This window comes from Bacidia gigantensis (genome assembly GCF_019456465.1).
Source record: "Bacidia gigantensis strain McMullin 20006 chromosome Unknown contig_304, whole genome shotgun sequence".
In the NCBI taxonomy this organism is placed as follows: Eukaryota; Fungi; Ascomycota; class Lecanoromycetes; order Lecanorales; family Ramalinaceae; genus Bacidia; species Bacidia gigantensis.
In genome coordinates, this window is record NW_025408609.1 from 425,026 (window position 1) to 449,730 (window position 24,705).

A 24,705-nucleotide genomic window follows, 5' to 3' on the forward strand; every position below is an offset into this window, starting at 1 on the left:
CATCTCAAGGATCTGATCTCGATGTATGCATGCGTTCCCGCTATGGCCTGCATGGGCACTAGTGTTTCTCCGAATTGGGCCGGAGGTGATTTTGGGTTTTCTCTTCGTATATCTTCGCCTGGTCGCCACTTTCGCAAGGAAGTCAGATGATCGTGACTGGACTCGCTTTAGTGAGCGGCTGCGCTCACTGTTGTTGCTTTCCTTCGGCCTCTGCCCATCGAATCGCATGTGAGAAGGAAGGTTTACTTCTGCGCTACTGCAAACTACGAATCTGATCGGTCAAGAGTAAAACTTGTTCAAATTTGTGTGGATCGAAAACAGGCAATGGCAATGACATACCTCGCCGCAGGATGAAGGCTAGCAATGATCATCTAGGCATCCTCGACAGCATGAGGTTCAATAATCCTCCGAGGTCAATCTAAGTTTTAGGTTGCCTCGTCCATTCTAGGCGCCAAGAAGGGTGGCTAGGTGCCCCTAGCATTAGCCTCGGGGGCCATGACCACCTAGAGCTCTAGGGGTCTTTTAGCGCCTTTGGTAGGCGGAAGTTGGAGGCTCACCGCCACTGCTGCCTCATGCCGTCAAGAATGATAAGTGGATTCATCAGGTGATGTTCATTCTCACCTGTATATGTCTCTCGTAGCACCGGTCTGCATCGTGCCTTTCTTTTCATCCCAATGGTCGAAGCTACACGCGGTGTGAAAGGCTGAGTTCTGGTAGCAATTAGCACTTCTGAATCTATCGTTTGCTCCAACATGTCTGCTAAAGGGGCCAAAGTCGAGCTTCCTGGCTTTGGCCAGCCGCTCACGGCGCGTAAGAACCGGGATGACAAGTATCCCATTGCCATTCTTGGAGACGGAAGCTCGTATGAATCCACTACTAAAGATGGCAGAGAAGGCTATGGTGGGCTAAAGAAACGTAGAGCAGCAGTCCTTACGCAACGCGAGTACACTCTCATGGAGATGATGAATCGCATCACCGACAAACCTGACTGGCAGCGCAAAGTTTTCGATGAAGCAATAGTGGAGAAGTGGAAGGAAGAGTTCCTCGAAAACAGCGACTCTGAAAATGAATCGGCAAACGGCAGAATGGAAATTGTAGATCCCCTGGAGATGAACGCCAAATCTGAGGTCAATAGCGACGCGATGCTGCAAGACGAATCGATGACCGAGGATGATAAGGCCTCTGAAGCTGGCACTGAAACGGAATCTCTAGCTTCTCAATATGCTAATGGACCTCCTGAAATGACAGAGAAGATGGTCCAATGGGCTATCGCAGAATGTCGCTACAAGGCTGAAGTCTTTGAACAGACTAATTGCATTGAAGCCCTTGACGGGGTCTGGAAGTCTGACACCATCGTGGGGAAGAAGCTGAAGAAGAAACTTCAGGGCGCAGTGGAGGTATTGGAGAATGTCCCGGAAGTAAGATTCACGGCAGAACGCAGCCCGCAGTGTCTTGATGTTCAACTATCCTTGAAGTTATTGACTAATCGCAAATTCGCAGAAAGACAAAGACTGGCATCCGGGTTCCAATAATCAGGTTCTGGACCTAGTGCACCCATCCGTCTATCCTATGGTCTACGGCCAAAGCAAGATTCTAGCGGCGAATAAATGCGGCGTCAATGACTGTCTGAAATGGACTGGCAAAGGAGAAACTGTGCCTCTCATTGAAGAATCCGAGGAAGTGCCTAAAGAGTGGTCCAGGAAGTATCAGTGGCTTCCTGCCGAGGTCGAGCTAAGTAACCATTCTCAAGACGTCAGGTAAGCTGAACCTACCTCCCCTTCTATCAACAAGTGCCTTGGTGTCTTTGAACAGATCGCAGTAGGATCCTCGAGATTGGGGTGCCAGCTTAAAAGACCATACTACTACGGCAACTGACCTTTACAGAGCTGCAAGTTATATCAATAACCTGCACCCTGTCGACAATGCCGATCTCTACGCCATTATTCCCGCCATCATCGCCAAAGCTATCCCACTCTGGAACCGCGTTCTTAGCCGCATCAGCTGGTCCCATCAAATCCCGGAGCGCGTCTCGGACTGGAGTAATAGCGACATGGGCTACGAGAAAGACTGGGAGGAAAATATGCCCGAGGAGCCAGAGGAAGACGAAGACGATGCCGACTTCGAAGACCGGCGCGAAGCCTACATGGAGAATCGTGAAGTCATACCGCCCGAGCCGAAAGAATTCAAACCTCCTGCTGAAAGAATGAAAGAGCACTACGGGCACGCAGTCGATGTGTATGACCTAAAACCGCACGTTGATCTCCGTAGAGGTATTCTCTCATGGCAAGATGCCAGGAAGGCGGATTCCGGGACCCACAAAGAAGCGAACAACTTACAAATCATCGTCAAACTCGCCAACATCCACCTTACACCAGAGAAACCAGAGTACGAAGGCGGAACATGGCACGTAGAAGGCATGGCGAACGAATCCATGTAAGCCCACCCTCCATCCCCCCCACCGCACCCTCTTCCCCTCCTCTACCGCCCCCCTCGTCTGCCCTTGCATCTCCATAACCTCTCACCCAATTCCTTCACTAATGCCAACCCCCCATCCCAGCTGCGCCTCAGCCTTATACTACTACTCCTCCTCCAACCTAACCGAATCGCGCCTCTCATTCCGCCAATCCGTCGACGACGGCATCGACCTCCCTACCCGCAATCCGACCACCGCGCCGTCCTCTCCATCTACGGTATCGAAAACGAAGGTCCCACGATTCAACATCTCGGCTCCGTCTGCACGCCCGAAGGCCGCCTCCTCGCCTTCCCCAACGTCATGCAACACCGCGTGCTCCCCTTCAAGCTCGCTGACCCGACGAAACCCGGGCATAGGAAGATCCTTGCACTTTTCCTGGTGGATCCGCATATGCGGATTATCGGGACGGGGGAGGTACCGCCGCAGCAGAAGGAGTGGTGGGGACGGGATGTGGTGGATGAGAGTGGGGTTTTGGGGGGCTTGCCGAGGGAGATTCAGGAGGCGGTTAAGGGGTTGGAGTATGAGTTCCCGGTTAGCTTGGAGAAGGCGAGGGAGCAGAGGGAGGAGTTGATGGCGGAACGGAGGGTTTTTGTAGAGGAGAATACGGAAGATTTTGAGAGTCGGAATACTTTTTCTGTGAGTTCTCATAGCTTGGGGGTTGGGAAGGGGCTAACTCGATACAGCTGTGCGAGCATTAGGGATTTTGACGTGAGAAATGGGAGGGCTGGCTCGGATGGCTCATTGGAGGGGGACTGTACGAGGATGGCATTCGAGCGTTCATATAGCTTTCTTGATTGGGGACAGGCTTTCTGGAATTGGCGTATTCTGCTGTCGCGAGATGCATTACCTTTGATACGTACATAATTTTTATGTCGAATTTAGCCTTCGTGAAGCATAGAGATGATTTTCCATGACGACCTAGGTATTCTCAAAGTCATGATGTAGCTCAGTGGCACGATATAAGCTGTGATCCAGGTGCGATTTGAGGGCCAAACAATCAGCTTGCCCTCGAAAATCTCTGTGTTGTTTATAGCCTTGATCATCTGGTCATCATATCTGTGTCTCGGCTTCATATTGTTGGATTTTCAATGACTTGCGAATTACCACCGACTTCAGTGAAAGTTTCTTCCTCAAAGTCGTTCGATAGTACCTGCGACTGAGAGTCTTTGTCCAAGATTCTAACACCCGCAGCTTCAAGCGACTTAACGTAGGCAGGGTCCATGCCTTCATTGCCGTCTTGCTGAATATGATCCCTGAGGATTTTGGTATAGAAGTCGGAGAAGGATGCAGTTGTTCGCTCCCAGTCCGCATCGATTTTAGGATATAGTTCATGAAATCTCTGCCTCGGGAGCGTATCCTCTTCTGTCATCTCTTGAGCTTCTTCAAGATCGACTGGTGGCACGATACCGCCGCTTGTGATTCGGCAACAAGTATGACGAAGTCCAAGGTCTTCAAATAAGCATAGTCGCAAGGCGCTGTGGCTGAAAACCCATGAATCTCGTGGATCACCAGTCGCCAAAAGGATTTCGATGATCCAGTCGATGAGTCTGAGACGTAGAAGTGTCCGCCTTTGTAAATAGCGATACCATCCAAATCCCTTAAGGAACATTTTGGGTGGCCTGCATCCAGATAGAGAACATTTGCAGCGACAGAAATCATGTGAGCCTATGAATCGAGAGCCTAGAACCAGTTGCAAAACCTCTTTCATTGACTCTTTTGGAAGGATCTGTAGCCTTTGTTCGAATGATAGGTGGCTATGGACTTCCAATTCGAACCACTGCCCAATTTCCTGTGCCACCAGATTGACTGTGGAGACCCATCTCGAGTTCGAGGCCTTTGATGGTGTAGGCTGCAGAAAAGAAGCGCCTTTGCGGAAGTACCACATGATCATGGGGAAATTCATCGGTGTAGGGTCCATCGGGTCCCAAACCTTCCTTGTCCTTGTGACTTCCCTCACAAGAGGTGTGAAACCTGCGGAGTCTCTTGCTGTGACATTCTGGAACCCAGCTGCATACAGTTGCTCGGCTAAAGTCGTCGTAAGGTATGAGATATTGTAAATGGTATATGCCGTGCAGCAGTAGTAATTTGGGTCTGCTGAGCCACCCACCTCATTTATCGCGTATACCAAAGATGGCGCCTCCGTATCGGGCAATCCGTTCATCGAGGCGGTAATTGCACTGAACTTCTGGCGCGGGAGGAGCGCTTTCGCGCTTTCAAGAAGAAGTCGTCTTCGATGCGCTAGTTCCTGGACAAGGAAAGAAAGGAGCTCCTCATCGGCATTCGCGACGACTGCATGCTCTAAGACGTGAGTAGACTCAACGTCGTTTGTCAGAAAAGGGCTGCCGGCAGCTAAGAGCATTTGCACGGTGTCACAACAGCTCAGTTGACATGCATATGATAGTGGAAGAAGGTGGAGACGATCTGTGACTGTGTAGTCCGCCCCAGCATCCAGAAGAAGTTGACAAGCCCACGGCCAATCGGCAGCAAGATGGAGAGCGGTCTGCCCTAACAAGTTACGCTCCAGCATACTCTTGTCATCCTGCGGCAAACAGCGCTCAAATCTGACCTTTGCTCTTTGCAATATGGCAATCTGGAGGCTGTTACATCCGCAATCTGCTTTAAATTCAGCCGTAATTACTAAATGGTGAAGGACTTGTCTCACGATCGGCAAAGTCTTCGACTAACTTCATGATTACGAGTATAAATTGGGGAGCTAACTGAGGTGATTGAAAGAAGGTCTGATATGGATTTGGTCCAAGTCCAAGCAAATTGTGATGTCGAGCCGTCTCACCAAATTGTGCACCAAGGTCAATAAGCTCTGAAATGAAGCCTGTTGAAGGTTTAGCCCTGGTGTAGTAGCCTTGTAAGATCAAGCGGTCAAGTATGGTGCTGTTGGTTCATCAACACCCCCTCTGTATCACACCTATGATGGCCATACCACTTTCCATGCATGCCCTCATCAGGTTCTTCATTCATAGAGAAGCCCATAAGGGTCAATTCCTTTATGAAACGATTTCTGTGTTCCTTATAACTTGAGGTAATTCCAGATTCGTATGCAATTCCCCCAAATAATTCGTCAAAAACCACCTTGAAAGGTGTCAGTCCTTTTTTCGAACGGTATGCATGAGACCAACATTTATGACTGCTCTTCCATCTTGATCAAGATCATACGGCGAGACTCGTCTGCTCTGGATCAATGACCTAATTCGACCCCCCACCTCTATCATTTTCGGTACGCTTTCGCCTTGAGTGCACCCGGAAAATACATGTAATAATTTGAATACGGGCGAGTTGGATCGACGGACACCCCGAATTTCGAGATGGGGGCTTATCGACATGCCACCCGCACCGTACCGTAGGGCAAGAGAAATCTGTCCCGCAACACTCAACATACTACCTCTCAGCTGAAGACACAGCCTCGTAACATATTCTTCTTCGCGGAATAAGTAGCACCCTTTCCTATGTGAGAACTCAGATTGCGACATTACAGTGGTACCGAGAAATCTCTGCTCCCAAGAAGTCTGGATCTGAGGACGCTTGCAATGACACAGCATGCCAGCGATGTCAAAACTATCCTTGGGCGTGCCGATTTCATGCGAATGCAGCATTAGATGGTCCGGACGACTAGCTTGGCTTCGGGGGTCACTCCTTCCCATGGCTCCATCCACATCAATCTCTTCATCAGTTTCAGAGACCTGGAAGTGATTTACGCTGTCGAGGGCTTCTCTGAGAAGACTTGGCCTGGTTACAAAGCGGCCGATTTGATTCCTTTGATCGAGAGCCTTACGCTTTCAACGTGAATCTAATCCGTCATGAATACAGGCGATGCTTACCTGAAGAAGCTTTTGACTATTAGCTACCAGCATACGTGTTGATTGAGCTGTCTCATTGGTCAGGTAAAAGTGAACTGTATGAGTCAGTTGGCCAAGATTGTGAGTCGTTCTTGTAACTTCGGCGTCATATCGAAGGCTTTTCATCAGTAAAGACGTCTTGTTCCAACTTTTGGCAGGCGAGGATGGGATTATATTGCTCAAGACGCCTTCCAAGTGCCTTATCTCTTTGGAGCAGGCTCCGAGAAGCGAGCGTAGTGCAGGCCAGGGATCCTGGTGTGATGAATTAGATTCAACGTGGTACTTGACTTGATCGAGAACATGATTGAGCACGGGGAGTTGAATGGTCACAGATTGGATACTTCTGGGAACTTGAATTGACTTGTCATTGACATCTTTGCAGTGATCGAGGATTCTCTTCGAGCACTTGGTGATTTGGATTATGGCTGCGACGAGGCCTACGACTGTGATCGCTTCAGCCATTGTTTCTCCACAGAACCAAGTCAGTGTGCAAAGCTTTGAGAGCCTCTGAACAGGAGAGGTGACGAGATGTCGAATTCGGCCAACCTCCTCTCAGCCTCATGACGATGCCCAATCGTGGCTTAGCTAGATCGGCAGATTCACCACCCCATGAGGGCCTGCGACCAGCTATACGCTGGGAAACTGCAACACATTGTTTTGAATTCATCAACAACAGCATTACAAGCGCACGATCTGAGCTTCTGCTCCACCCCGTTGAATGAAGCATTGAACAAATTTAAGAAATACGCCAAGACGCGTTCTCAACGTGCAGACGATGCCGAGCCGCTAGCTGGGCGCCGTTGCTTCAATCCCGCCGCTAGTAGAGCTAGCACCAGATGCTACGAGGTCCGAGGGTCGGGTAATCGGAACATGGCCACGCCAAATTCAGGATTAAAGCCATCTTTAGGGAGGTACAGCCCAGAGCCGGGGTGATAACCCGCGCTTTTTAGGTACCCCCTCCTCTAAAAAGGCCCCTATAGATTTGGCGCGGCCATGTTCCGATTACCCGACCCTCGGTCTGAGGGGTCTCGCCCGGATATCCCTCCGCGTAGTTTTGCTTCTCCATTCACCTTCATGCCCAACCTAGTATCACAGCCTTGATCTTCTGCTTGCAGGACGTTACTAGACAGATAGATGCTCAAACCTTGGTGAAATCACTTGTTCGACCTCCTTTCATTACTGTAGTGTCTAGCAGAGCCAAATGTGCACGCGCAAAGCCTCCACCTATTTCCGTAGGAGGAGCTAGAAGGCGCGAACGCGCAGTCTTTATCCTCAAAAGAAAACGCAATCCAAGTCATAGGTCGAATTACTTCATAGCAGGGAATGAGTTATGAAAACATCATAGATTGGTATTTGATCTTGCGGCACAGCCCACGGACGCAAGGCTGGAACGGCCAATATACCCGACTTCCAGGAAGTTCATTATTTAAAAACCCGACTTTCAATGTTGGTAAGCTTCACATGATCTAGGCGGCAACCTCGCCTGAGCCTCAAAAAAGACCAGTAGAACCACTTGGCCCGTTTTCATATGAGTCATTTGAAAACCTGCTGAAGAATTTACCTCGTCGTGTCCCATCATATTCATCAATGGCCCATTGAGCGGGAATTTCTAACTCCTTCCTTTGCACTGAATCGATGGGTAGGGTCGATCGTTAAGAGTATCTGTACGAGTCGTAGATCGATCTGTTTAGTCGGTTGACTGAACGGATGAGCGACCCTGAGATGATGCACATGATAAGCCGCAGGTGATAGTGCCGTTTACTGGTGCTGTCGAGAGAATCACTTTGATATGAAAAGGACGCCAATGGAGCCGTCGGTATAAGATTTTCCTCGCCTTACGATTGGCGTCCTTATCGTATTGAAATATCGACGGCGCGATATTACCCTGCCACCCCGAATCATAGCGAGGGAATCAATAGCCGAGCAATTCTGCAGATTTATATGCCCGTTGCCTCCTGCAACTGGAGACATCAGTTTTCGTCGCTTCTTGCCTATTTGTGGATACAGTAACTTTTGACCTAGTGCCGCAATCATCATGGCTCTTCATCCCATCAACCGTGCCCTCTCGTACGGGGAGCCGCTGCTGTTCATGCTCGTAGCTTTGTACAGTGAGCGCAGCCCTTTGCAAACGTTAATAAAGACTGAACGCAAGGGTTCAAAGGCTTCTTCCTGGTGCTCTTCGACATTGCGACATTGAAAGTGAGCCCATCAGAGCTTCTCTCCTATGACGCCATTAGCGACCGTGTATTTGGCAAGATGTGGTTACGTATCAGTGAGCGCCGCTTTCTCCATCTAATTCCATTGTTCCTTGAATGCCCACGATTGAATTTCAAGCCGCTCGCCTTTGCATATGGAATAAATGCTTGCACCAGGTTCTTCAGGCTCATATTCTGACCGTTTGATTTTCACCACGCAGACAAGACACTCTTCAAAGGCGAAATGGAGACCGTGGTCCCAGCACTCGTCGGTTCGGCCTCAGGCACCGTTCTTGAAATCGGTCCTGGCAGCGGCAACCAGCTTGCGCGCTACAATAAGTCGAATGTCACGACCATCTTCGGTATTGAGCCAAACCGACATCTTCATGACGAATTGCGCGCCAATGTCGCAAAGTTCGGGTTGCAGGATATCTACCGGATTGTTCCATTCGGGATCGAAGAGGTGCAGCGCATGAAGTCTTTTGGTGTGGAGGAGGGCTCCATCGATACAGTGCTGTCTGTTCAGGTGCTTTGTGGTGTGCCAGACCCGGAGCAAGTCTGTAAGCGGATGTATCGGTTGTTGAGGCCCGGTGGGACGATGATTGTGTATGAGCATGTAGAGGCGAAAGATTGGTTGAGTAGGAAGGTGCAAGGTCAGTACTTCTATCATTCTACTCATTTCTACTCTGCACCTCTGGGATTCATGCCAAGACATTCCGTCGAATCTCATTTCGCGCAATATATCGCTCACAGGACGTTCCAGGGGTCTATCAGATCGCCTGGCCCTGGCTTATGGGAGGATGCTCTCTTGTCAGGCCGACAGCAGATTACCTCCTCAGCGCCGGTAAATGGGAAACTGTCGACCTCACCTCATCGGCCAAGGAGGATCCGTGGCTTGTCATTCCCCGTGTTTCCGGGAAGCTGATCAAGGCTAAGTCATAAAGAAAGCAAAAGCATGAGTAACAAGCGAGACACAAGCGAGCGCAAAATGATATTACGAGGGATGTGAAAAATGTATGTCGAAATGAAGAACGCTTGTAAATTGACGTGCTTGAAAACGCGACAACCTAGAGCACATCGGGTAAACAGCGTGAAGCACCCATTCAGGTAGTGCCACCGAGATATTTGACCTTTCTCAAATCCCACGCTCCATGCTCCCCATAATTCGCCTCGAGTCACCGAGCCGCGCATTATGTCAAATGACTACCGAGGTACAGCATCCATCTCATCGATTTGAAGATCTGCTCTAAATTGGCTCCTTTACGCGTGACTTCAAAGAGATCAATCGGACCCGCAACGTGGTCGCCTCCTAAAGTTTTAAATGAAGAGACCGGGACGAGACTGCAATGTAAGCAATAATGATGACAAAGCCATTCGCTTCGAAGTGAGTCTCGGACCTACACGCTACTTCTGTGTACAGCATAGGCTAATGACTCATGCCATTGGGCGTAATCGAACGTTACTAAAACAGGCTTTTTTAAAGTTGAGCTTCCAAATGGTGTAGGGCTGAATCATACTCCCACACTCTGTTATCCCCAAAATTATCTCTCGCGTCAAATAGCCAACTTCAAGTACCTTACCCGGCGATATCATGAACCGAGCAGACGAAGGGAACGCCAGCCCCTGTCCCGCCTTTGATAGCCGGTCTTCAGTCCTCGCAGCCGGCTCCAATAAAAGCCCAGCTCTAAGCGATGAAATTCTGAATCGAAATGCCTGGGTACAATACCTCTTCTACACCCTCATGGTATCTATCACTCCCTTGAAAATCACTACCATCCTTTCTTCCATCATATCGAGCCCTTTTATTTCCTTTATAAGCCTCTATTTCCCTCCCTTATACCACCGCGACTTTCCCGCACCTACCTCTCCTCCCCATCACCGGGATCTCCTCGGCCCCCTACGCTTCTCTCAGTTTTGCACAGAGTAAGGCCTACATTCCCAGCACCTCCAGCTTTTACAAGCCTCTCTGCACAGAAAGTTACTCTAGCGACCCTCTTCCAGTCTTGCACAATGGTGGTACCTGAACCGCTTTTGATACCTGTAATCAATTGATCATCATTGTAACGACATTGATTAGGTCCACGACTACGTACGAGGACAACAAAGTCATATACGCTTGGGCAATTTTTGGAAAGAAGACTAAACAAAGCGAGGATTTGGACGGAGATGACAAAGTGATCTACGCTTGGGTATTTTCTCGATGAAGAGAAGCACGAAGGAGATTCAGATGGCGATTATGAAGTTTCAGACGCCTGGGCATTCTCCGCACGACATATTTGATGAAGGTTTCTGACATTGAAGCGGTCAGATTAACCTTGATTGAAGAGCTAATTTGCAAAACAGGAGAGATTCCAGACCCAGAAACTTAGAAAAGACTGTTCATTGTGAACTTGCTTGAGCCAGAGCTCGCTTATCATATTGAAGACTGAAGATGGCTTACGAACCACATGCATAATGGGGAAGATAGAGCATGAATGTCGCCGACGGCCAGATTCACGCTAAGGTCTTGGCAGTGATTACTAGCGTCTTGGCATGCTCTCCCGCCTCGAAGCCCGAGGGGCTGGGGGCTTGTGTCCACCAGCCTCCACTTTCCGCGTGTGATCCACGAGCTTGCCACACCTTACAAAAATCTAAATGAGCTGTCACAATCCTAGCATGCAATACAATCTTTGCTTGTTGTTATAGCCCCAAAATAGCATGGCTCGTGTCCGTCGCCTCGTCCCGTAGATAGGACGCTTTAGACTATGACAAGTAACGTAAACAAAGAGTCATACGAGAGGTCATCAGCAAAACTCAACATCAACATGTAGATCAATATGCTGCATAATACTGACTACATATGCTAGAAAAGCTTATATCCACAACGCTCAAGGTCCAGCCTCTGGGACTGTTTCATTCAGCCCAGCGTTATCGTTGCTTCACCAGTCAAGTCATTCATCAAAGTCAGCAGCATACCAAGAAGATGCTGATCATAAAGCTTGTCTATCTCTTTAAAATTTGTTCCAAAAAATCTGAGGTGGCGAATGTGTTAATCTCTGGCCAACACATCAGCATATAGTGAATAAACGGGTCATCATCACCACTTGGTGATGGCAAATTGCTAATCATTTCCTTTCTTCTCGGCTTTGCTTTGCTTTGCTTTGCTACTTTCACTTCACTTCATTTCTCCATAAAATCGCAAGGACATACTCACAATTGTCATACTCCGACATGTTGACCTGCCTGGAATTTGCGCCTCACACATTTACCTGTCTGATCGCATGCTTGACGTTCGTTTTTGCAATCAATGCGCTCGATATTGACAAGGAACTCAGGCCAAAGCTGTCAGCGAATGCATCAATCGATCATCCAGCTGTAGCCGTGCGCTGGAGCGACTATGACCCATTGGCCCCCAACAGTATCGTCAACATCGCATCCGAACAGGACGTGCTCTTGACTGTATGTACTACTTCGTCGAAAGTTCGGCTGCAACTCATAATCATGACACTAAGTGATCGCAGGTGCAATACTGCATCGCAAACGATATCACCTTTCTTGCCTCGGGCGGGGGCAACGGTTGGTCTACGACACTCAACATTGGACCTGCCGACGTCATCATCAATCTGCAGGGCATCTCCGCAATTACATTTAATGGAGGAAAGACAGAAGTCACCATTCAAGGAGGCGCGATCGTCAGAGACGTTGTCAGTGCGGCATATGACAATGGCGCACAAGTCGTCACAGGCAATTGTAATTGTATCGGCATCTTCGGCGCGAACCTTGGCGCTGGGTACAGTCGCTTGATGGGTCTCTATGGATTTGGAGTCGACAACGTCCTCTCGATGACGGTGGTGAATGCCGATGGCAACTTCCAGACCATTACTCCAGCAGACACAGATCTTTGGTGGGCATATCGAGGGGCAGGAGCCAACTTTGGCATCGTCACATCAGCGACCGTGAAATCTTATCCAGTACCAACCGAACAAAACGGAGCCTGGCTTGGCCCTCTCATATTTGCGCCAGAGAAACTCGAGATACTCGTCCAGGCCATTAACGATCTCGTCCTGGCCCCTGAAATGGCCATCTTTTTGTACTTCGCAGCGACTCCGCCAGGCTACACGCCCAGTATTATAGTTTTCCCCTTCTACCTTGGTACGGAAGCAGCAGGTAGAGCTGCCTTCAGCTCCATCTTCGCAGTCGGACCGATTACGGAACAAACAGCATGGCAACCATACAACGTGGTGAATGCAGGAAGCGAAGCTTTCTGCGTCAGAGGTGGCCGCAAGCCATCTTATTCAGCTGCTGTCAACACCTTAAATCCAACGATCTTTCGCGCGATCTGGAACGAGTATCTTAGTTTCCTACAGAATCCAGGCACGGAACAAACGACGGTCCTCGTGGAGCGTTACGCACTCGAAAAAGCGAAGTCATTCGGCAACGAATCCTCTTCTTACCCGTGGCGTTCGGCTGAGTATAACGTTATAGTTGAAACGTGGTATGATAATTCAGCTCTAGATGGCGCGGCCAATGTCTTCGGCCAGAGTGTTCGCGCTCTCCTGTGGTTGGCAAATGGAGGTACACCACCCGCTAGGTAAATCGAGATGTTTCCCTCACGTGTGACGTTTGCTGATCAGTGACCCAAGTTACATCAATTACGCGAACGGCGACGAACCATTGGAGGTTATCTACGGAACCAACCTCCCAAGATTGAAAGAAATCAAGAGTAGATACGATCCCCATGGTCGCTTTAACCAATGGTTTCCGCTGCCCAGCGGGCAAGACAGCGCTGCCGCTGAGGTAATTTCTCGTGAACAAGCCAGCGATGCCATCCACTACATTGCTGAGGCCTTTGAATACGCTTCTTAGCAAAGATCTCTGGTAAATTTGGCACGCGACCACGATAAGGAAACTTCACTCTCTAGTAAAAGCCTCACGGGTACTGGTTGGAATTATAAGATACATTTCTGAGCAGGATATCGGAATTTGGAAAGTCTGCCAAGTGGAGACCCAGAGGTGTCAGCTTTTAGTAGGGAATAAAGACCGAGATAGAGCATCTCAGCGGTCTGACTCGATAGGCGGTAAACAGCAGCATGGTGTATAATCTTATGAATCAATTACTATGGCCTTCTCAGATGGCGCTCTCGTTGACTTGGCTTACAAAAACCTAGCGCTAAATCAATTTCTCGATCCGGTCTCGGCTTCAGTCCTCAAGTCCTTTTCAGAAGAAGAAGAAGCTACTCAAGTCTGCTGTACCCATCAGCCGCTCCTCACAGCAACGCCTTCCATGACCCTTCTTGCACACTCTATCCACGTCAACTCTTCTCGACTCGACGCTTTTACCGCATCCCTCACTTCGTCCCCTATTCCACCACCTCATGTACTACTCCCATCACGCCCGCCCCGCCCCCCGCCCCATCTATCACCATCCCCTGTCTCCTCTTCCCAATACCCCCACCCTTCCCCCCTGCCTCTCCCGCTGCCCCTCCTCCCGAACCCGCTTCCATACCCACTTCTCGGCACCCTTAGCATCTTTGCCTTCCTATCCTCCCTCCGCGGTGGATATGTGATGGCTACTATATACAGAGGTGGGCCATGCGAGGATGAGATTGCGAACACAGGGTCTAAACCTAACCCTCAGATTTAAGGACTTACGGATATGTGTCGGGGAAGATGGGGATGGGGATTGGGAGAGACGAGCTGAGTGGGCGGTGGGCCAGGTGACAAAGGGCAAGTGAGTGGAGTGTGGGAAATGGAGTCTTTGTTGCTATGGCGGCATTACAATGCTGGTGAGTCTAGAGGTTACGGAATGATGCGGAGTACAGGTATTATGATTCAAGATCTTCTAGATGATGTGGTCGCAGGCGACTTGACTATGCGGAAGAATGTTGTGAGGTGGCAAGGCAGGTAGCGGAGAGGATAAATTTCGTGAAGAGTGATTCCGGCGGGTGTGTATTTATTGAGGTGGGTGCTACATGTTCAGAGCAATAAGTATTGTGTACAGGTCATGAAGGTGCTACTACCGGCGATGGAGGCAGGAGCGAGAGTTTTGGGAGCAATTTGTATGTTCCTAGAGACGGGAGAGGCCGATTAGGGGAATCTTTCATGTTGAGATGAAGATTGAAGTAAAATGGTATGAGTGAGAAGGAAGAAGAAGGATATATTGACGGTGACGAGGTGAAACGACAGGGAGAGGACTTCAACAGATTGGAGAAAAGTGTTTCCTAAGGCACATGATGTGTTCAGAGTTGCGGTGGCGGAAAGATCTGAGAGAAGCGAGCTACAGGCCGTTGAGTGTGTCAGACAAGGTAGGAAAGGGTAGATCGTTCAGTTGCTCGTTGGGATGATTGAGTATGAAAGAGAGGGGGAATGGAGCCACTTTTCCGTAGTACTTTTGGTCATCAGACTGTGCAGCTGGCACGCAACTTAAGGTAATTTTGATGCTGAAGTGCTCGTGATTACCTTGTGATCTACCAATAGCTCTCCGTGTCTATGGGATGCATCACTCCTCACGGGGTCCAGCTGCTGTGTGCACTCTAGATACTTAAATTCAAAGCCATCACTCATGGCTTTTGACTTGTGATTGCCGATGTCGCCTACGGGTACTTCATGTTTGTTGAAATCACCTCCAGCTCCTTGAAGATATCAAGATTGTCATTACTTCATCAGACTACCTGGTTCAGCTGGTGATACCTCGAAAGAGCTGAAAGTGCAATGCTGGACCCCTTCAGCCTCGTTCACGACTCCCCACTGTACCGGTAATACTGATACTTTGGAGTCTGCTGGAAGTCTTTGGCAAGCAGCACTCAGTACTGCGCTACAGTGACCTGCGAATGGGATCCCCGGTCGTAGCCGTCGACAGCCCGTGAGGATGACTGCAAAGATCATTGAGCAGCCCAGCATCAGAATAAAGACGATTCCTATGCAAGAGTATCCCCATGTTGAAACAAGATACTGGACGCCTCCCTTTGCCGGATCCTGATCGCTGGCATTGATCTGGGCCAAGAAAATCGATTGAGAAACGAGCCAGTGCATTAGCCCCGACAGGATGATGAGCGAGATGGCATAGCCATATGGCAGGGAAAGAAAATACGAAGATCTTTGTCCATTGGTAGGCGAGGAGACTCGGAGCGGTTTGCGATGATGACCAAAGTCATTCCATTCCTTTTCCATGAGCATGCAGGTGAAGATGCTATTATAGTTGAGGTGCAAAAGACTGACTAGAAGTTGGGGCAGGTTAGCAAGTAGCAGAATAGACGTAGGGCTATTGGTAGAATATGCGGGCCCGATGCGAGCATAAGAGGTTATCAGAGACAGAGGATCTACCCGACCTAGACCTGTTTTCCATAAAGAGGTCAATGACGTGCCCGTGAATTGTTTGAGTGTCTGAATTCCGCGGTGAAGAAGGGCTGCCGAAGCTGCCATACCTACGATAGCAATTAAGAGGAGGAAGATCCAGCGCTTGAGGCTTGCCGCACGGTACCAGCGGAGCGATGTTGCCACATAGACCTTAGGATCATTTGGTGAACACTTGTAAAGGTGAGGGATCCACACGCATCTCTCTATGTCCAATTTACTAAGAAGACAAGTCTGGGTAGTGTATGGGTCCGGTCGAGCCAGAAACGAGCTCAGTATATCACTTAAAGATTTCAGCATTTCTTCATTGTCTGGGACAGGTGAAACTCACCCTTGCGTACAAAGCATTTCGTCTCTTAGATAGGCTGCTGCATATATCATACAGCCTACCTTCACAACATTGCATATAATGATTGTAATCGAGAATGTTCTGTTGAAAAACAATCGACAGTGTTCAGCAACCACCTCGCTGCGGCAATGCTCAATGTCAAAGCCGAATAGATTCCAGGTGTCGGGACTGTTATTGTCGGGCGTGCATCTTTTCAAGGTCCCATTGATGTACCCAGGAAGCCCTGAGCACAAGTAATCGAAAGGCTCATAATGAGGTGGGTAGCTGTTGATGTATTCATTCGTTGAAATCTGATCAGTGTAGAGCAGGCTTCCACTCGTGACGTTGTTGTCGAGACCTTCTACTGAGAATCTTTTACCACTAGTAACCGCAAATAAATTCCGATGTCCAGTCAACATCCTTGTGGAGTATGTGTTGATACAGTCTTTATTTGATAGATGCTGTAACTTATCTGGCGAACTCTGCAATTCACTAATGAAGTCGGCGACATACTCCTTGTAAGCCCATGAAGGCATGCCAAAAGTCGAGTTGTCAAAACGTATTGCCGGGGTGACAAGGCTTCGCAAGGCCGGGCCCTCTTTCGGGCCATCTTTCGCTCGATAGTGTGTTCCATTCTGATCAAAACTTCCGCCCGAAAAGAAGTCTTTGCTGACAACAGCCACGCTATAATCGTTTGACTCAAAAGAAGTGAAGATTGTGGAATTGTACCTTTGCAAATGTCAGGAAATGGACTCAGTGAGGATTGCAGTATGAAGTGACAATTCTTTCTGGCTGTGTGGCTCGACTCACAAAATGGCCAAAGGTATGGAGCTCAAGGCGAGACTCAACCAAGTCATAGATCGTCGTGGTTTGATGAATAGAAGATTCTTTAGCGTCGGAGCACCAATATCCAGCCACTTCCCAGCAGCATGAGCCCGATCAAGCTCTTTGCGTGTCGGCGAGCTAAGATATTGCATGGTGTAATTGGAAGCAGATAAGAGGAGAATGCTGAGAACATTGATAACGACATGCAGTCCTGTATCCAAACTTGATGTTTTAGAACAACTTCCCTCGAACAACAGCGATATCCCTTGTGTTACAGGAAATGCAACGCTTGCCCAGACAGTCACCGAGAGGTTGATCAGCATGACCACGATGGTCAGTAGCGTCCAAAAAGAGATACTTGTCTGAGGGCTTGTCAAAATACGCTTACTTCGTGAAGGGATCTCCCGAATGAAGGTGGCATGACAAATCTTCTTCAGCAGCCGCAAAGGAATAGCATGACATTTTCTGGCCGAGTCAAGTACCGTTGTCTGCCAAATATCCATAGAATACGCCACTTTTCCAGGCTCGCCTCGAAGATAGAGCACGGAACAGATGCACTTGCAGCCTGTAATCTCAAATCATTCAACGAGGCCAACATTTGAGATTGTCCATTAGCGGGGTATCGAAGGTCCCAGAGTCAATCTTAAGAAGCAGCTGCAGCGAACTTTGATGACTCTAAGCCTTCGGCACAGAGTTGTATCAATGCATGCACAAGAAAACAAATCCTTCAGTCTCAGACAAGACGGTAATGCAAGTGCGCTTTGCGTGGAATGCCATACATATGGGGCACCCGGCTGAAGACTCTTCACCTTTTGCAGCTGTATGATCAGAGCACAGCCTCATATCAGAGGAAAACATAGATTTCGTGGCGAAGTACTCAACATCCAACGAAGAGAGTCAAGGCCATTCATGGCAAGGATATGACCTAGAGCGAGTCCTGGAGTTGCGACATTTGTGTCTCTGCATGACTCGTCAGTCTCAAGAACTGCATAAGCGCACCAACTCTCAAGGAAGGCAAAAGTCGGCAGTCCAATCGCAGTCGCTGACTTGACAGGAGCCCCGGCGGCGCACAGCCTGATGTGTGGCACAGACACTCTACGCCCTCTGGTTGAAGTTCACAAGGGTCCTACGATCCCTTTCACCCTTTCCCAATCCTTCTTGGGTCCTGGCGCCACTGAAAGTGAAGAAAGTCAGCTTGATGTCGTGGAAGCTACGAAAGTTTTGAGAATTTAAATTGAATTGTAAAATTGATGACTCGTTGTTCGTCGAAGGGGGAGACATTAGTGATACTTGTGACTATAATTTACGAAGCACCTGAACATCATCAGCCATAGGCATTGAAACAGTGACGGGCATTTTTCCATCTCCATGTAGTTTCTCAGCAGTCAGCTGGGAAGTCAGGAGGGTGTGCAGCGAGTTCAACAGACGGGTACCACTATCGTTGATGACAACCTCCTGAATGATACAAAATCATTGGGAAGAGGCACGGGAATACTGTGCCGCTTAAGAAAGGCCAACAATTTCCAGTGTAGCCTGGAATATTTGGCATACTGGCATGTAGATTTGTGCCAGCAGGAATCCTGCATGAGGATTCACGCCACTCTCCAATTCGAAGCATCAAAGACAATGATAAGTGCTACCATCGTCTCAATTCGTACAATGAGGTCTCGAGCCTGGAGGCCAGGAGTATGACATTCACGTGAAAGATGTACCTTCACAACGTATAATAAGGCTCGACCGTTCTTGACACCTGCCCAACCTAATTTCTGACATCCGCAAAACATCCCAGCAATGGCAACAGCGAGCGGCGAGGCTGCAGGCCCACTCGTCCGCTACGCCACAGAGGACGGTCAGAAGCCTTTCTCTCGCGCCGTCCCTACACATGGCCTTTCATTTCTACTAAACCTCGCTCAGACGTCCCCCTCATCCTCTCCCTAATCCACGAGCTCGCCAAATACGAGAAGGCCACACACGAAGTCAAAGCCACCGAAGCATCCCTACGCTCCAGCCTCTCCTTCCCCATCTCCCCAAACCCATCCACCAACCTCGCCTCCACCTCCTCGCAACCCAAGCAAGATTTTACGCCCGGCTACGCACGTACCCTCCTCCTATATCCCCCACATACAAACGAAGCAGCAGGCTTTGCCCTCTTCTTCACCTCCTACAGCACCTGGCAAGCCTCGCCCGGAATCTTCCTCGAAGACCTCTTCGTCCGCCCACAGTACAGAAAACACGGGTATGGCAAACTATTGTTTCGGGTGCTAGCGAGGGAGGCACAACGCGTGCATGTCGAGAGCGGGGGTGCGGGCGTGGCGAGACTGGGGTGGAACGTGCTGAAGTGGAATGAGCCTAGTATTGGATTCTATACTAGTGAGGCGATTGGGGCCAAGCCGACGGATGAGTGGGTTGGTATGAGGGTCGAGGGTGAGGGGGTGGAGAAGCTTGCGAGGTCGGTGGAGACGAGTGGGACGGATGGGGGGAGATGAGATGTGAAACATGTATTACGGGTTAGACGGGGAACGGGAGCAGATGGTGGGCGTGGGAAAGCGATTGGAAAGATACGAAGCATGATGTATGATGATGTACGATGATGTGGAAGTTCTGGCATGTGAGCAAATGGCATATTACAAGAAAGAAGGGTATGAGGCCGGGTTCCGTAGGCTGAACGTGTATAAGAAATTGTACTTCATCCAAAAAATAACATTTAATCGTGTCACTAGACCTCTCGTCTCAAGACTACTTTGTGCATGCTTTTCCGGCTATTGCGTCGGCGGAGTCGTTTGCGGAATCGATTTGGATAGCAATTTGCCTTTTGCATCTACACCCTCAAACATCGCCAGCGGCAATTGCTTGCCCGTTTTCATAGCCACTTCGCACTCTTTCCGGATATCTGTCCATTCGATCTTCCATTGGGCTTCGTTCTTTAATTTGGCCTCAGTGGCCTTCAGAGCTGGAGTATTCATCACAATGTTGGTGTATCTCCTTCTCATGTACCTTGAAGTCAGAGCATGCGGTCGGCTTATCATTTTTGTTTGTGTAGTGTGTGTTCTCATTCCTCGCTCATTTCTGGACCCACGGCGCCGTGGACGAGACAATTTCGCTGCATCTCCCTGCCCAAGAGCTAGATGTCTTAGCCGTTTCTGTTCATCGTAGGGTACAGGAGGGAGAACGCGATCCATGACCTCCCCATATATTCGTCTTTTCTTGTTATTCACCCTTTTTTGCGGCATCGGACGGCCCCAAGAGTTCTTCGCAGGAATATCAAGAGATACTTTCTTAACTGCTGGGCGGATTGGAGAAGTACCAGGTCGAGACCACTGCGAGCTCAGGAGGTCAGAAAGCTCAGGAGACAGTCCCGCCCAGTCGAACTCGGAACCCGTTGCGGTGGAAGATTTGGTAAATGCTTCCAACAATCGATGGCGGCGTTTCCCTGTACGTCCATACGTCATTTCCAGTACCTTGGTGAGATGTCTTTTATGGCCTGCATTGGCGCGCTGGAGATCTTTCAGAGCATCTTTGGCCTTGCTGACAGCACGACGTCCTCGAACTTCAGCACTTTGCTTGCCGGTGGAAAAGGCTATATCACGATCATCGTCTTTGCGGGCTTTGAAACGATGCAAACATTGATTCCACATATAATTTCGAGCTTGATAATCAGGTAAATAGGTGCATTCTCGGAGAATGGCGCGGAGCAGATGTAAGACCCGGGCTCTGTGACTATGATCGAATGGCGGTAGATCGACTCTTTTGGAGTCGTTCTGGACATTTTGGCATGCGATACATAACGTACGCAATATTTTGAGCCCCTGCTGAGGAGATCGGACCCATCTTGAAGCGCGTATCATACACTGTTGACGAGCCCTTAGACTCATGGCGCTGGCCTGATGCGTTTCATATTGAAGCGGCACTTGTGTGCGAAAGGTCGACAAGCCTAAGCTGGCCCTAGGAAGTGTCTTCGCCACATGGCTCCCCAATAGCGACGTGATGGCTAATAGCTCAATGGTGGAATGGTAATATGTGTAGAGTTGTGATCTTGGTAGGGCTGAATTGTGCAGAGGGAGATGCACAAATTTTGCACAAGTGCACAACTCTAAATTGCAACGCGAGATGACTTTCCCCACTCCGCGCGTCTGGTCACACGTCTCCCATATGCGGTAGCGATCCCACTCCACTCCAAAATTGAATTGAGCATGTAATAGGTTCGGCCCCTAAGACGCAGCGCCTCATTCGACGCCTTTTATTGACTGAGTGATCTGAAGATGTTTGATCAGGTACTCTCCTGGGTGACGACCTCCGCTTTGGCGCCGACCCTTTGATATTCCCATTACACTTCGCCATGGCCGCAGTGGTACACACCGGCTCAATATCGTATCATCCGCCGCCTTCACACTCTCAGACCAGTACAGATTCTCTGTCGAACGGCATACAGCCGTCGCATTCGACAATGACCTCCTTTGAGGCACCACAATCCTCCGCCACGACACCGACACCAACGCCTCCTACTTCTAGACAACAACACGTGCCCTATCCACCTTCTAGCTTTGGTGTCTTGAACGGCTCACATGGATCTCTTCCAAACCCACGACCTTCACCGAGTTCTAAGCCACCGGGACAACGTCAGTACAATCCCGGATACAAGCCTCAGATTTACACTGTATGTGTCTCCTCACTCAAGTCCTGCTCGCTTTACTGACGCGTTCTGAAGGCTGTATATTCTGGTGTTTCTGTATATGAGATGGAGATCGATGGCCTGGCGGTCATGCGAAGACGAAACGACTCGTGGATGAACGCAACACAGATATTGAAACTCGCGGGAATCGATAAAGGGAAGCGTACAAAGGTCTTGGAGAAAGAGATCCTGAATGGAGAACACGAAAAGGTCCAAGGCGGTTATGGAAAATACCAAGGAACATGGATTAGTTACAATCGAGCGATCGAGTTTGCAAAAGGATATGGCGTTGTGGAACCGCTACGACCATTGCTCGAATATGACATGGGCCAAGAGGGTCAACAAGCAGGCGCTGGCAACCTCAATACTCCTACCAAAGAGCAAGCAATGGCTGCCCAGCGAAAAAGAAATATGATGAACGGCGGGTTAGATCGAGGACCTGCTCAATCGCCGAACGGGACTTTCTTCAAGAACATGTCGAAGTCTGCTGCAAATGCTGTGAATGCAATCAATAAGGCTAGATTTGACTCTCCAGCACCGAGACCAGCAAGTGGAGCTGCATTTCGTCGCCCATCACAGCAGGTGGATACCCAAGACTCAGCCTACGCGAATAGTAGCCAACAAAGTATGCGAAGCTTGCATTCAGAACCCAGCTTCGGCAACGGCCAATTGGATCCAGCTTTACGAGAGCGCGAAGGCCCCTACTACAAGAATATATATAACGCGCTCAACGAGGAGCCACCTCAAAAGAGAATGAAAGCTTCGTTCAGCCAAGACACAAAAGATGCTAACGGCACTGACGTGACCACGAGAGACGGACATGACCATGATGGGTACACGAACGGCATCTCGCCGTCAAAGGCCGGAATTGCTCTCATGGGCCTTCCACCATTGAAGCACCCAAGTATCGATCTTGAGACTGGGAAACCACGACTGATATCATCCCTGTTTTTTGACCCGACCCGGGAACACTTCGCAGATCATCCAGCTATGCTCAAATTGTCTAGTCACGACATGGACATTCCAATAGACAAGACTGGCCACACAGCGTTGCACTGGGCCGCAACACTTGGAAAGCCGTCGCTCGTCCGTGCATTGGTCCAGAAGGGAGCAAGTGTGTATCGGCTCAACAATGGAGGGGAGACGCCACTTGTCCGATCCGTCAGGACCACGAACAATCTCACTCGCCTATGCTTCCCAGAATTACTGGAGTTCCTTGGCCCTACTATAGAAATTAGGGACGATCGAGACCGAACAGTACTTCATCATATTGCAGTCTCATCTAGTATGGGGCCAGATCGAGCTAAAGCCGCACGATACTATCTCGAATCCTTACTGGAATACGTCGTTCGATCAGGCAGCGCCACGAACAGCCAAGCCAACTCTTTTCATGATCCCACAGCTCCTTCTAAACCAAGGCCAATAGGCTTAGCTAGGTTTATGAACGATATCGTCAACGCACAAGATCTATCTGGAGATACAGCTTTGAATTTGGTCGCTCGACTCAATAACAAGACAATCGCCAAGCAGCTATTAGAGGTGGGAGGGAATCCTGCTATACCCAATTGTGGTGGTCTGAAGCCAAGCGACTTCGGAGTGAGAGGAGAATATGATATGAATGACGACACAGTTGATTCCCAAGTCAAAGCTCCAGATGCGCCTCCAAATCGAGTTACACAATCAAGTCAGGAGCTCCTGAGCAGTAAGCCCCCCTATACGCATTCAAGTTTCCTTTCCATTCCGGATCTCTTGCCTTTCTAAAACTCCCACAGCTATCAAAACCTTCGTCGCCGAGACTGAAACATCCTTCAACGCAAACATGCAATCCAAACAATCCTTAATTGACCAATCTCAATCCAACCTCAAAGAATCTACGCGCCTCCTCAACGAAGAACGCGAACGCCTCAAAGTCGTCCAAGAAGCTGCCGAGAAACGTAAAGCTCTGCGCCAACGCATCTCTAATCTCAAAGCAGCGAACGAACAGCACCGGCAATACCTTGGCGCTGCGGCGCGTGCAGACATAAAACTCGGCGAAGCGGACGCCGGGCTCGAAGTCGACGCCACCATCCTCCCTCCTCCCCCATACAGTGCTACCGATCCGCTCGAGCTGGACGAGAACCAAAAGAGCTACGTCTCGAGCCTCCCCACTGCAGCGGTCATCGAAGCGAGAAAGAGAGCATACAAGCAATTGAATGACGGCTTGGAGAAAAGGTATCGGGAACTCAAGAGCCAGAGCTTCGAAGCTGAAGGCATGCTCAGGAAGCTCGTGGCGCTGTGTACGGGCGTTGGAGAGGAGAAGGTGGATGAGCAAATTGCGCGGTTGGTGAGGGTCATGGGGAAAGAGGAGATAGGGGAGAGGGAGAGTAGGCGGGTCAGGGAGTTCTTGAGGCGGGTGGAGGGGGAGAAGTTGACTGCATATCATTGACCTGAAGGCATGGGAAGGCAATGGAATGGCTGAAAGAGTAGCGTTATTGTGGGCGAAAAGGGGTGAAGCGTTGGGCGGTGTTGGTGATACCATTGCTTGAGCATAGCGGAGCGGGTGGTTTGTTCGATTCCTTGGGTCGAAAAGAGAGCAATGTTTGCTTTTGTTGGTGTACATAGTTGGAGTGGCTCGAGCGGAGAGGGCTCATATGTATTGCAATATCTTTGATGTCATCGTGAGACCTTTGCCGGCACACATATATGCAAAGAGTGTTGTTCGTTCCTTCGGCCTCAAGATTCTTCTTCTATTTGTCATACACTCTGCTCAACGCAGCTTTACTTTTGGATTTGCTGATCCTGGCACTTGAACATGAAGTATCTTAGCTCCTCCTGATGCATTTTGGACCCCTTACCCCTCATCCCCCTTCTCTCCCGCTGCATCTTTTATTCTTCAGTTCTGGTCGCCCGCTTGCTCCTCTCACAACCCAGCTCTCGCCCTCAATCTCACCCAAAGCGCCTTCCGACTCCATGTCACATACGCTAGCTGATCCAGCCAGTCATCGCGCAGCTCGTCCTTGCAGAGCTCGATATCAAAGTTGTAGATTAGGCGG

At 49.5% G+C, this 24,705-nt stretch overlaps 8 protein-coding genes across 8 annotated transcripts; 5 read left to right on the forward strand and 3 right to left on the reverse strand.

The window, feature by feature from the left end:
- Positions 1-752: 752 nt before the first annotated feature.
- KY384_008762 (uncharacterized protein) lies at positions 753-3,171 on the forward strand (the record flags this gene model as incomplete). The annotated part of the gene is made up of 5 exons (XM_044817249.1): positions 753-1,418; positions 1,501-1,757; positions 1,885-2,433; positions 2,569-3,109; positions 3,157-3,171. 5 exons carry the CDS (start codon positions 753-755, stop codon positions 3,169-3,171), a joined length of 2,028 nt encoding a protein of 675 aa, XP_044665844.1.
- A 371-nt stretch (positions 3,172-3,542) lies between these two features.
- On the reverse strand, positions 3,543-6,786 carry KY384_008763 (uncharacterized protein; the record flags this gene model as incomplete). Its single annotated transcript, XM_044817250.1, has 2 exons — positions 3,543-5,063; positions 6,307-6,786. The coding sequence occupies 2 exons, from the start codon at positions 6,784-6,786 to the stop codon at positions 3,543-3,545; spliced, it is 2,001 nt and encodes a 666-aa protein (XP_044665845.1).
- Positions 6,787-8,359: 1,573 nt separating this feature from the next.
- On the forward strand, positions 8,360-9,461 carry KY384_008764 (uncharacterized protein; the record flags this gene model as incomplete). The annotated part of the gene is made up of 4 exons (XM_044817251.1): positions 8,360-8,432; positions 8,477-8,596; positions 8,759-9,172; positions 9,283-9,461. The coding sequence occupies 4 exons, from the start codon at positions 8,360-8,362 to the stop codon at positions 9,459-9,461; spliced, it is 786 nt and encodes a 261-aa protein (XP_044665846.1).
- A 2,268-nt stretch (positions 9,462-11,729) lies between these two features.
- On the forward strand, positions 11,730-13,093 carry KY384_008765 (uncharacterized protein; the record flags this gene model as incomplete). The annotated part of the gene is made up of 2 exons (XM_044817252.1): positions 11,730-11,957; positions 12,020-13,093. The coding sequence occupies 2 exons, from the start codon at positions 11,730-11,732 to the stop codon at positions 13,091-13,093; spliced, it is 1,302 nt and encodes a 433-aa protein (XP_044665847.1).
- Positions 13,094-16,178: 3,085 nt separating this feature from the next.
- On the reverse strand, positions 16,179-17,156 carry KY384_008766 (uncharacterized protein; the record flags this gene model as incomplete). Its single annotated transcript, XM_044817253.1, has 2 exons — positions 16,179-16,908; positions 16,990-17,156. 2 exons carry the CDS (start codon positions 17,154-17,156, stop codon positions 16,179-16,181), a joined length of 897 nt encoding a protein of 298 aa, XP_044665848.1.
- A 1,639-nt stretch (positions 17,157-18,795) lies between these two features.
- On the forward strand, positions 18,796-19,490 carry KY384_008767 (uncharacterized protein; the record flags this gene model as incomplete). Its single annotated transcript, XM_044817254.1, has 2 exons — positions 18,796-18,853; positions 18,919-19,490. 2 exons carry the CDS (start codon positions 18,796-18,798, stop codon positions 19,488-19,490), a joined length of 630 nt encoding a protein of 209 aa, XP_044665849.1.
- A 273-nt stretch (positions 19,491-19,763) lies between these two features.
- Positions 19,764-20,770, reverse strand: KY384_008768 (uncharacterized protein; the record flags this gene model as incomplete). Its single annotated transcript, XM_044817255.1, has 2 exons — positions 19,764-20,715; positions 20,748-20,770. The coding sequence occupies 2 exons, from the start codon at positions 20,768-20,770 to the stop codon at positions 19,764-19,766; spliced, it is 975 nt and encodes a 324-aa protein (XP_044665850.1).
- A 570-nt stretch (positions 20,771-21,340) lies between these two features.
- KY384_008769 (uncharacterized protein) lies at positions 21,341-24,098 on the forward strand (the record flags this gene model as incomplete). Its single annotated transcript, XM_044817256.1, has 3 exons — positions 21,341-21,658; positions 21,710-23,375; positions 23,446-24,098. The coding sequence occupies 3 exons, from the start codon at positions 21,341-21,343 to the stop codon at positions 24,096-24,098; spliced, it is 2,637 nt and encodes an 878-aa protein (XP_044665851.1).
- Positions 24,099-24,705: the final 607 nt, after the last annotated feature.